At 43.0% G+C, this 12,378-nt stretch overlaps 1 protein-coding gene across 1 annotated transcript in view; it reads left to right on the top strand.

Moving 5' to 3' along the window:
* Window positions 1-11,142, top strand: part of LOC143933099 (alpha-tectorin-like) — a 29,696-nt gene extending 18,554 nt beyond the window's left edge. Inside the window, exons 7-8 of the mRNA XM_077456040.1 lie at window positions 7,179-7,332; window positions 10,542-11,142. Coding sequence (XP_077312166.1) covers window positions 7,179-7,332; window positions 10,542-10,714 — 327 coding nt within the window. The 3' untranslated portion in view covers window positions 10,715-11,142. The remainder of the gene's footprint in view (window positions 1-7,178; window positions 7,333-10,541) is intronic.
* Window positions 11,143-12,378: the final 1,236 nt, after the last annotated feature.

The raw sequence follows: 12,378 nt of genomic DNA, 5'->3' as shown, positions 1-12,378 counted from the left end.
GTACGAACTTTAGAACCCCATTGAAGTCTATGGGACTCGAACGTTCGAAATTAAAAGTGCTAATTTTAATGGCTAATATGCAAGATACTGTCCTAAAAAGAGTTTGGGGACCTGGCTCCTGCCCCAGGGGACATGGGTCAATGCCTAAAATGTTTTTAAAAATGGCCGTTTTGGCGGGAGCACTGATTTTAATGACGATTAAAGTGAAAAAAAAAAGTGAAATATTCCTTTAAATATCGTGCCTGGGGGGTGTCTGTAGTATGCCTGTGAAGTGCCACGTGTTTCCCGTGTTTAGAACAGTCCCTGCACAAAATGACATTTAACGGAAATAACGTCATTTAAAACTGCTTGCGGTTTTAATGTAATATCTGGTTCCGGCAATATGGATGAAAATCATTGAGAAAAATGGCATGGGTAGCCCCCCCTGCCCATTACCAGCCCCTTTGGGTCTTGTATGGATATTAAGGGGAACCCCGTACCCATATTAAAAAAAGGAAATACGTGTGGCCCCCAGGCCCTATATACTCAGGACAGCAGTATACAGGCGGTGCAAACAAGATAGGGACTGTGTAGGTTTGTTCTGTTAAGTAGAATCTGTTTGTAATTTTGAACTGGTACATTTTTAAAGTGTAGCTCCAGTCAAAAAATATATTTTTAAGCTTTTTGGAAAACATAGGGAAGGGTTATCACCCCTGTATAATTTGTTTTGCCGTCCGTCTTTTTTCATCTCACTTCCTGTTGTCTCCTTCCGTTTGCAAGTAGGAGACGTTTGTAAGTTGGATGTTTGAAAGTAGGGGCCTGCCCTATATGCTCTGCAGAAATGGCGGAACAAGGTGTTGGTTTTGCCACAACATTGTAAGCCCTCAAAGTGACTCTTGGTGGGCGCTGGAGCGCCCTGCTGTGAACAATTATATCAAGAATTGTAATTACATGGCATTGTTGAACAGTGGTAGAAAAATTGGGCCTTTGGTGGTTGTGGTGCTGGTGCCACAACACTATAAGTCCTCATAGTTACTCTCGGTGGGGACAGGAACGGGCCCTGCTGTGAAATATTATATCAAGAATTGTAATTACATGCCCCTGTTAAACAGGGGCTGAAAAATTGGGCCTTAGGCACTGGTGCTGGTGCCACGACACTGCAACCTCTCCCATATACTCTAGTTGTAGTGCAGGAATGAGCCCGGCTGCAAAGCATTGCATCAAAAATTGTAATTAAACGCCCCTGTTAAACAGGGGCTGAAAAATTGGGCTGGTGGCACTGGTGCTGGTATAGGTGGATATAATGGTGTATAGTGCGGTCAGGGCACGCAGACAACACGCACAATCTCCTACAACTGACTGCAAGCTCTATTAAAAAAGAGCAATATAGCTAGCTATATCGGTGGATATAACGGTGTATACTGCGGTCAGGGCACGCAGACAGCACGCACAATCTCCTACAACTGACTGCAAGCTCTATTAAAAAAGAGCAATATAGCTAGCTATATAGGTGGATATAACGGTGTATACTGAGGTCAGGGCACGCAGACAGCACGCACAATCTCCTACAACTGACTGCCAGCGCTATTAAAAAAGAGCAATATAGCTAGCTATATAGGTGGATATAGCGGTGTATACTGCGGTCAGGGCACGCAGACAGCACGCACAATCTCCTACCACTGACTGCAAGCTCTATTAAAAAAGAGCAATATAGCTAGCTATATAGGTGGATATAACGGTGTATACTGTGGTCAGGGCACGCAGACAGCACGCACAATCTCCTACAACTGACTGCAAGCTCTATTAAAAAATTGCAATATAGCTAGCTATATAGGTGGATATAGCGGTGTATTCTGCGGTCAGGGCACGCAGAAAGCACGCACAATCTCCTACAGCTGACTGCAAGCTCTATATAAAAAGAGCAATATAGCTAGCTATATAGGTGGATATAGCGGTGTATTCTGTGGTCAGGGCACGCAGACAGCATGCACAATCTCCTACAACTGACTGCAAGCTCTATTTAAAAAGAGCAAGATAGCTAGCTATATAGGTGGATATAATGGTGTATACTGCACTACAAAAGAGCAAGAACGCAAAATCGGCCGATAACGATCGGTGTGTACTGTGTTGAAGGTACACAGAACACCCACTAACTCCTACAGACGCCAACACACTACACAAAGCCGCCATGCTGGCGGCCTTATATAGTGTGGGGCGCTGCCGGAGCTGTGATTGGCCAAGCATGCGGGGTCACAGTGCATGCTTGGCCAATCATGAGCCAGCAATGCACTGCGATGGCGCAGTGCATTGTGGGCCGTGAGCACCACACGAATTTGGCGCAAATGGGCCATAACGTTCCGTATTCGCCGAATGGGCGAACAGCCGATGTTCGACTCGAACGTATGTTCGACTCGAACACGAAGCTCATCCCTACTTGGTAACACAGATTGCTAATCAGCCAATCAAATGGCAGTAACTCAAAGCATTTAGGCATTTAGGTGTGGTGAAGGCAACTTGCTGAAGTTCAAACTGAGCATCAGAATGTGGAAGAAAGGCGATTTAAGTGACTGCGAATGTTGAATGGTTGTTGGTGCCGGATGGGCTGGTCTGAGTATTTCAAAAACTGGGATTTTCACGCACAACCATTGGCAGTTGTGTGGAGGAAAATGCCTTGTTGATGTCAGAAGTCAGAGAAGAATGGGCAAACTGGTTTGAGATGATAGAAAGGAAACAGTAACTCAAATAACCACTCATTCCAACCAAAGGCTACAGCAGCAAAAGACCACACCGGGTGCCACTCTTGTCAGCTAAGAACAGGAAACTGAGGCTACAATTCGCACATGATCACCAAAATTGGACAATAGAAGACTGGAAAAACATTGCCTGGTCTGATGAGTCTCGATTTCAGCTGCGACATTCCGATGGTTGGGTCAGAATTTGGCGTAAACAACATAAAAGCATGGATCAAATCCTACCTTGTATCACCGGTTCAGGCTGGTGGTGGGGTTGTAATGGTGTGTGGAGGATATTTTCTTGGCACACTTTGGGCCCCTTAGTACCATTTGAGCATTGTTTAAATACCACAGCCTACCTGAGTATTGTTGCTGACCATGTCTATCCCTTTATGACTACAGAGTCCCCATCTTCTGATGGCTCCTTCCAGCAGGATAATGTACCATGTCACAAAGCTCCAATCATCTCACCACTGGACAATGAGGTCCCGGTACTCCAATGTCCTCCACACTCACCAGATCTCATCCAATAGAACACCTTTGGGATGTGTTTGAATGGGAGATTGGCATCATGGATGTGCAGCCGACAAATCTGCAGAAACTGCGTGATGCCATCATGTCACTATGGAGCAAAATCTCTGAGGAATGTTACCAACACCTTGTTGAATCTATGCCATGAAGAATAAAGGTAATAGGGAGTCCAGCAAGGTGCACCTAATAAAGTGGCCAATGAGTGTACATGTTCATGTTGCCCAAATTCCACTGTCCTTTTAATTTCCTGTGTGCTGGACTGAACTACAAAGCAACCACGTATTGGAAAAAATGAGAGGGCAGTGGTTTTAAATCTGAATCAGGAGAACAGCCCAGGGAGATGATGCTGCTCCTTCATAGACTTAGCTATCCAAGCAGGACTAAACCTTTCCCTTAGAGTCTCAGGGTTATTGGGGTGCTGCCAGTGTCCGTGATGCTAATCCAGAGAGCAGTCATGACATGTTTCACCCCACCCACCGGAGCTTAGTCATAGACCACCCTATGACTAAGCCTCGGTGGGTGGGGCGAAGCATGTTAGTGGGAAATGGCTTAGAGCAGTGTTCATCACCCCTGTCCTCAGGGCCCACTAACAGGCCAGGTTTGCAAGATAACTGAAATATATCACAAGTGATATAATTTGCTGCTCAGTGATTGCAGTATTCTATTCTGCATCTCCCCAAGGTAATACATAAAACCTGGCCTGAGGACAGGATTGATGACCACTGGCTTAGAGGACACCCACAGGCTGAGGCTTCTTACTTTTGGATTGCACGGGGCTGGTTGAGTTGAGCAGCTATCCCCACACACATACATGGCTGCTCCTTCATAGATACAGTGAGCATTGTCACCCTAGGACAGAGAGTGTGCACTGGCTGGATCAATAAAAGATTAAAACCCCAAAAGAAGTAAATTCAACCACCATATATAAACACTGAAAAGTTGCAGAGCCGGCTCAGGCACAAGTGCCCCCATTGCACTGCAAAGATGCAGCCTCTTTCCAGAGAAATTTGGCCACCATAATAAGCGGCCAAATAGCACAGTTAGTCAATACCAGGTAGGGGTAATCTATCGATCTCCATTGTATGAACCACTCCAGGATCCAGCAAAAAGGTAGCCAACAAATTCCTCACCAAATCAACAAGTAAGAGAAAGGAAGTATGATCCAAATATAAGTACCGTAGTTTAATAGAATATTGCACTTACACAACAGGAGTAAAATAAGGGCATGTACAGAGCAAAGCAAACATCCAACCATCAAGATAGCCACGGTCCATGCCACTCTTCCATAAACTATGATGTCACACGCCGTGACTCCACCCAGGACTCCTTTGGAGTGTTGGTCATGGTGGAGGATTCTCTTCTTTTACGTTTCTATCTCACAGTGACACCTTTATGCATTCAAGCTTATGAACAAATTTTTATGTCCTGATGTTACATATAGGGGTTGATCTACTAAAGGCAAATAGGCTGTGCGCTTCTGAAAGTGCAGTTGCACTCTGCAAAGGCAGTTGCTCCAGAGCTTAGTAAATAATGGAGAGCCCTGCTGACTTCCATCATCCAATCACGTGTAAGCAAAAAATGCTGTTTTTGTAATTTTCCTTGTACTTTATTGGATGATGGAAGTCAACAGAGCTCTCCATTATTTACCAAGCTCTGGAGCAACTGCCCTTGCAGAGTGCAACTGCACATTCAAAAGTGCACATCTATTTGCCTTTAGTAAATCAACCCCATAGTGCCTTGAAAAAAGTATTCCCACCCCTTGAAATTTTCCACATTTTGTCATGTTACAACCAAAAACATAAATGTATTTTACTGGAATTTTGTGTAATAGACCAACACAAAGTGGCAAATAATTGTAAAGTGAAAGGAAAATGATAAATGGTTTTCAATTTTTTTTTTACAAATAAATATGGGAAAAGTGTGGTGTGCATTTGTATTCAGCCCCCTTTACTCTGATACCCCTAACTAAAATCGAATGGAACCAATTGCCTTCAAAAGTCGCCTAATTAGTAAATAGAGTCCACCTGTATGTAATTTAATCTCAGTATAAATACAGCTGTTCTGTGAAGCCCTCAGAGGTTTGTTAGAGAACCTTAGTGAACAAACAGCATAATGAAGGCCAAGGAACACACCAGACAGGTCAGGGATAAAGTTGTGGAGAAGTTTAAAGCAGGGTTAGGTTATAAAAAAATATCCCAAGCTTTGGACATCTCAGGGAGCTCTGTTCAATCCATCATCAGAAAATGGAAAGAGTATGGGCACAACTGCAAACCTACCAAGACACGGCCGTCCACCTAAACTGACCTACCGGGCAAGGAGAACATTCTTCAGAGAAGCAGCCAAGAGTCCCATAGTAACTCTGGAGGAGCTGCAGAGATCCGCAGCTCAGGTGGGAGAATCTGTCCACAGGACAACTATTGGTTGTGCTCTCCACAAATCTGACCTTTATGGAAGAGTGGCAAGAATAAAGACATTGTTGAAGGAAATTCATAACTCCCGTTTGCAGTTTGTGAGAAACCATGTGGGGGACACAGCAAACATGTGGAAGAAGGAGCTCTGGTTAGATGAGACCAAAATTGAACTTTTTGGCCTAAAAACAAAATGCTATGTGTGGGGGAAAACTAACACTACACATCCCCCTGAACACACCATCCCCACCGTGAAACATGGTGGTGGCAGCATCAATTTGGGGGGATGCTTCAGCAGGGACAGGGAAGCTGGTCAGAGTTGATGGGAAGATGGATGGAGCCAAAGACAGGGAAATCTTAGAAGAAAACCTGTTAGAGTCTACAAAAGACTTGAGACTGGGGCGGAGGTTCACCTTCCAGCAGGACAACGACCCGAAACATCCAGCCAGAGCTACAATGGAATGGTTTTGAATAAAGCATATTCATGTATTAGAATGGCCCAGTCAAAGTCCAGAACTAAATCAAATTGAGAAGCTGTGGAGAGAGTTTAAAATGGCTGTTTACAGACGCTCTCCATCCAATCTAACAGAGCTTGAGATATTTTGCAAAGAAGAAGAATGGGCAGAAATGTCCCTCTCTAGATGTGCAAAGCTGGTAGAGACATGCCCAAAAGGACTTGCAGCTGTAATTGCAGAGAAAGGGGGTTCTACAAAGTATTGACTTTTTTTGCATATTTATTTGTAAAAAAATGCCAAAACCTTTTATCATTTTCCTTCCACTTCACAATTATGTGCCACTTTGTGTTGGGCTATCACAGAAAATCCCAATAAAATACATTTATGATTTTGGTTGTAACATGACAAAATGTGTAAAAATTCAATCGGGTATGAATACTTTTTCAATTCACTTTGCCCACAACTTCTAGGTGGTAGTGTGCACTTGGTTTTATTTTAAAAACATTTAAAAATCCTATAAAAAAAAAGACAGGGCTGCAAATTTTAACATTAATGGGATAAATAGTCACTTTATTTAAAAAAAACTAAAACTTTTTTCACTGGTAGAGTTCCTTTGACTGACTTCATATGTATCATTAAAGTTCAAAGTTCATCCCTTTAATCTGCATATGAAGAAAACTGAGTATATATAATTTAGCAATAATGTTATCATGTTATATTTATGAACTAAGTTTCTGAACAGTGTTCCAAACATTTTCCAGAAGTTTGTCCCCGGAGTTCACTTACCTCTACAGTTTTCCTGCTAAATTTAGCCACAAATATCAAGTGGTGTTCAGACGAAGGAACCCCCCCCCCCAAAAAAGTCTTGTAGGTTGTGAATTTTTTTAGGCTTGTTAGTTCCTCTAATCCAGCTTCCCTAGGCACTAGCCCAAAAGTGATATTATTATAGATACACCCTCTATAGACGGTACGGTATTTATCAAAAAATTTGCAGACTATAGTCCTCCTATAAAACATTATCACGCTTTCTCATTAGAATGGACACCTTTTTTAAAACAATCTTTCACATACAGGCTGGCTTCAATACAGGAAAGGAATACTTTAATATGCCATCATCTAGAACAGAGCATATGGTAAACATCATATCCACCAGCAACGTTGGACATCCAGGAGTGTGGGTCTTTCGTGTTGATGACTTCAGGGTGCCAGGTGGCTGCATTTACAAAGGTATGATTGTCCTGTCAGCGAGGATCCCAAGTAGGGTGCCACAATCAATTGAGGAGCTCTCCAAAATTCTCTAGAGTTGATCGTTTTACGAAAGCATGGTAGAGCGCCAAGGAAGTGCCATCATCCCAATATTGTCAATAGAAGAAATACCCTCTGAAAGGAAACAGGGGGACTATTATCGGCACAACAGACTGCGGGAACTCAGAATTAAAAATAGAAATATAAAAATAAAAGAATATTAGCGGCTGTAAGTTACATGCATGAACAACACATTACTCATCAAAAATATCCTTGACCGTAAGCAGAGAACATTGAGACATACAACGTGTTTCAAAAATAGGGTTTTGTAGTTCTTCTGGGATGCTCAAATATAAGTATAAGGATGTTCCAGCTATGTTGGATATTTCAACAAGCTCAGCCGCAAAGAGTTACAAACCAAGATGGAAGTATGTCGTCGCTTCCCGATTAACCCCCATTAATGGAGATCACCACCAAACCCGGGCCAGCAAGGCCACTGAGGTCGTTAGCAGACAGAAGAAGTCACTGTCAGGAACCATGAAACAGACAGAGACAGAAGTACAATCAAATCACACTTGTTTTTTAATAAAAATAAAAAGGTAAATAGGAAAAAGCGTAGTCATGCATAGCCAGAGTCCAGTAGCCAGATCGGGTAGTCAACCAGTCCAAAGTTCCTAAACCAGATCGGGTAATCAGCCAGTCCAGACGTCAGGGATCCAAGGAGAGCAACTGCAAGCAGGATAGAAGCCAGGAGGGATGTCAGCAAGCCAGTCTTGAAACAAACAGCAGGAGATGGTTCCTTGTGATGTGACCAACGTGAAGGCAAAGGAGAAATGAGCTGGAAGGCTTTAAATAAGCAGATCAGATGAGCATCATCGGAAACAGCTGGTAACTGTGGAAAGAGAAGAGAGCTGGCAATTAGCTGACAGCTGAGCAGCCAGCCCAGAGGAGGAAGGGCTTAGCCAGCCCTGACAGTCACCAGTTTAACACCACATTGTTAGTTAGTTGCCTGGGATTGGTATTACACCAGGTCAGGGTGGGTGCTGCAATGAATGAAAGGAAGTATTTGCTGGGACTTACTAGAAGGTATGCATCCAGGTAAAAGCAGCCAAGAATTGCTTGTGATTGGATCAGCATTTAGAGAAGCAACCATTAAACCGAGCTCCTGGGGCACCTGTCTTCCTATTTGGAAGCAGCGGCATACTTCCACCTTAGGCTTTAACACTTTGCAGCTGAGCTTGTTGAAATATCCAATACAGATGGACCATCCTTGTAGTTATATACAACAATCCCTATAGAAGAACTACAAAACCCTACTTTGCTTTGGATGTCTCAATATTCTCTGTTTATGGTCAAGGATATTTTTGCTCATGCAATTTACATTATTCTTTTACCTGTTTTTACTGATTTATGATAAAATATATATTTTTAATTCTGAGTTCCTACGGTGTATTGTGACTAGGATTGGTCATTGGATATGGAAATGCACCACTGTTTAGGTTACAATGAAAACCATGTTGAAGGGCGCCCCAAGGGTTATCTATATGTCAGCAAAAAGTGAAAGCCCATCAAATATTACAGTACTCTATATGAAACAAAAACAAACCAAAATCAGGAACAAAAATATCTGTATAAAAAAAGTGTGGTTTTTATATTGACCTTACTGTGGAAAACGAAGTAAAGTTGAAAAATTACACTGGGCCTGTAAGAATCGTATTGTGGTGCATTTTTAACTTATTTTAAGGTATCGATGTTCATGAATGTGGTCTGGTTCCTGGGCAGGCAACTTTTACACCCCAGAGGATCTCCATGGTCTTCTTGGCTTGTGGTGTAATGTATTTTGAAGGACCACCACTGCTAAAAGGTCCAGATATGACTTTATTCCAATAAAGGTCGGGGGGAAATAGAAAGAATACCCAGCATATTTCAGGGGCCCAAACTGCTCCCTTCATCAGGGCTTCGGATTGAAAATGGACTAGAAATTAACTGGGCCTTTATTGCTATTTCTTCCAGTGTGATTACAGACACAGGTCTCAGCAACTGTGCCACAGTCAGGGCCAGGCTCAGGGACCATTCATTTTAGCAGTAGAGAGGCTCCCACAGACCAGCAGGATAATGTATACAAGCAAGTCACCTTGGTGGATGATGCATGCTCACCCAAGATGTGGGGTCTAAGCTCTAACTGGTAGCCACCAGCACTCCTGATAGTGGAGATGGGTTTTGCTGCATGTTAGTACCAGATTACGGTCTTTAGGAGGTGAGCAAGCCAAAGTCCAGTACCAGATATAACGGGTAGGGATCAAGAAAAAGTGTAGTCATTAAACAAGCCAAAGGTTGGTAACAAATGGTTGCAGGTTGGGGTCAAGCAGAAGCGTAGTCAAAGAACAAGCCAAGGTTAGTAAAAAGTAGTATTGGAGATAAGGACAACTACAGCTAAACAAAAGAGCAAGATTTTAGCTGAGAGAGCACATTAATCTGACAAGCAGGAAGTGCAGAGACTCAGGAAGTTCACACGAGAGCTCAAGGTTCAGCAGAGACAAGAGAAAAGCCAAGATTGTACCAATGATCAGAGAGGGACCTGTCAAGCGTCTCAAGTGGCACAGTGAAAAGAGCCACAGCCGACATCACAGAGGTCGCAGGTTCAGATCTCACAAATTGGTTTGTTCGTCTGAACTTTAGTGGAATAAAGTTGTGTCTGGACTTTTTTTATAAGTGGTGTGCCACATTCATTTATATTTTTGTCTTATTATTTGGGGCCTACTGTCTGTCAAAGTGTATCTCTAGCCAAAAGTGTTTGTTTTAAATGCATATCAGGTTCCTTTAAAATGTATTGCTATCTGTGTCCCTGTTGAAAATGCTTCTCATCACTTCTGCAAGACCCGAAGTGAATGTAAATCTCTGCAGGGGGGACACAGGCAAAAGCACATTTCAATAGAGTGGGGGTGGGTTAGACCTTTTGACAATGTTTTGCCTTCCTGTCCTGGTGATAATTAGCCGCTTATTTCTTCAAGGACAAGAATTTTACTTTCCCCTATTCTATCCAGAACATACAAAAAAAAATAATGAGCAGAATCTGGGCTCGATGAACAGGATAGTGTTTATGAATCTTGTATTTTTTATCAAAATTTTTTTACAGTATAAATGAATCTTGTATTTTAGTCTGATTCTCATTGTGGTTGTTCTGTTTGCAGACAGTTTCTTGAATCGGGGACAGACTGTGTGGATGGACGAGGTGTGCTCACACAAATGCTCTTGCAGGCATAATGGGAAAGTCGAGTGTGAAGACAAAGGCTGTGACGAGGATCTCGTCTGTCTTCCCGCCGGGCGCAACTACCTATGTCAGATCAATGAAGAAGATTGTTAGGACTCCCAGGCGTTCCGATGCAGGGACCCTTCTCAAGGCCAAAGAGCTTCGTTTTTTTTTTTTGCTCGCCTCTCTTCTTCAGATAATTATCTTTCTTAGACGGCATTGTAAACTTGGAAGAGAGACTCAATCATGTCACTGCACACTACTCCGCTGACTTTAATCTTTTGGCTTGTGCTTTACTCTCCTGCAGTTTTTCAAAATATTCCGCCTTTCTTTGGTAGCTTCCTTCTTTTTTTTTTCAATTCTTCAAGGTTGCTTATTTCTCTTAAAGCGGTTGTATAGTAAATTTTTTTGACTTTTACCTACAGGAAAGCTTATAATAAGGCTTACCTGTAGGTAAAAAAAAAATATCTCCTAAACCTGTACGGTTTAGGACAGTGATGGCGAACCTTGGCACCCCAGATGTTTTGGAACTACATTTCCCATGATGATCATGCACTCTGCAGTGTAGATGAGCATCATGGGAAATGTAGTTCCGAAATATCTGGGGTGCCAAGGTTCGCCATCACTAGTTTAGGAGATATTCCCCTCGCAATGCGCCGCTGACTGCAGTGGCGAATGCGCACAAGGGATTCTCGTCTGAAAGCCCGGCAGACGCCGAACCCACGCGCGGGAGTCACGATATCGCGGCTCCGGCCACTCACAGCGCTGGAGCCGCGATACCCGGAAGAAACGCCAAGGGAACATGTCAGCTCCCTCGGCGTGGATCGGGCCAGATGTCGGGGCCTCCTTCTAAGGTAAGTATTTCATAATGAGCTAGTATGCGGTACATACTAGCTCATTATGCCTTTTCCTTTGCAGGTGGCAAAAAAACAAAAAACACATTAGTGGGTATACAACCGCTTTAACCTGGAACGTGGTTCGGCTCTGCTGTTTCTGAATACAATTCAAGAGCAGATTTACATTATATTCCAGTTCAACTAAAAATACTTTGCTGGAGGGTGGAAAGAAAAGAGCTGAGGAACACAGAAGGGTGCTAGAAAGAAAATGCAATGCTTAGAACTAATTTTACAGCATGGACACAGGTGGTAAATTCACGTAATCTGAAATCGTGGGATCACTTTAAACTGAGGTTTTAAGATCAGAGCATGTCTCTTAGCCCTTGTACACACGGTCGGAGAATCCGTCGGAATGTGTCCTATCGGACCGTGTTGTCAGTTAATCCGACTGTGTGTGGTATGCATTCAACTGATTCTGTCGGAATATCCGTTGGACCAAATTTTTAAACTTGCTGGAAATATTTTCCAACAAACTGGTCCGATAGGACATGCTCCGATCATGTGTAGAGAATTTCGATCGGACCAAGTGCCACGCATGCTCAGATCAAATTCCTACATCAAAGCTATTGGCTACTAGCCTGAACGTAGTCCCATCGTAACGAAATTACGTCATCACGTTCTGAAAGATCTGATTTTTCGACAACTTCGTCCGACCGTGTGTATGCAACAGTTTCAGACAAGATCCGCCGGACAAAATCCGACGGACAAAATGCGACGGATTTGGTTGTCGAAATGTCCGACCGTGTGTACAAGGGCTAAGAAAACAGGGGTTGATTTACTAAAACTGGAATGTGCAAAATCTCGTGCAACTCTCTATAGAAGCTAATCAGCTTCCGAGTTTTATTGTCAAAGCTTATTTGAACAAGCTGAAGTTAGACGCTG

Source organism: Lithobates pipiens, unplaced genomic scaffold (assembly GCF_037356315.1).
Source record: "Lithobates pipiens isolate NorthernLeopardFrog02 unplaced genomic scaffold, aLitPip1_a1.2 Scaffold_27, whole genome shotgun sequence".
NCBI lineage: Eukaryota > Metazoa > Chordata > Amphibia > Anura > Ranidae > Lithobates > Lithobates pipiens.
This window is presented reverse-complemented; position numbering and strand designations above follow the sequence as displayed.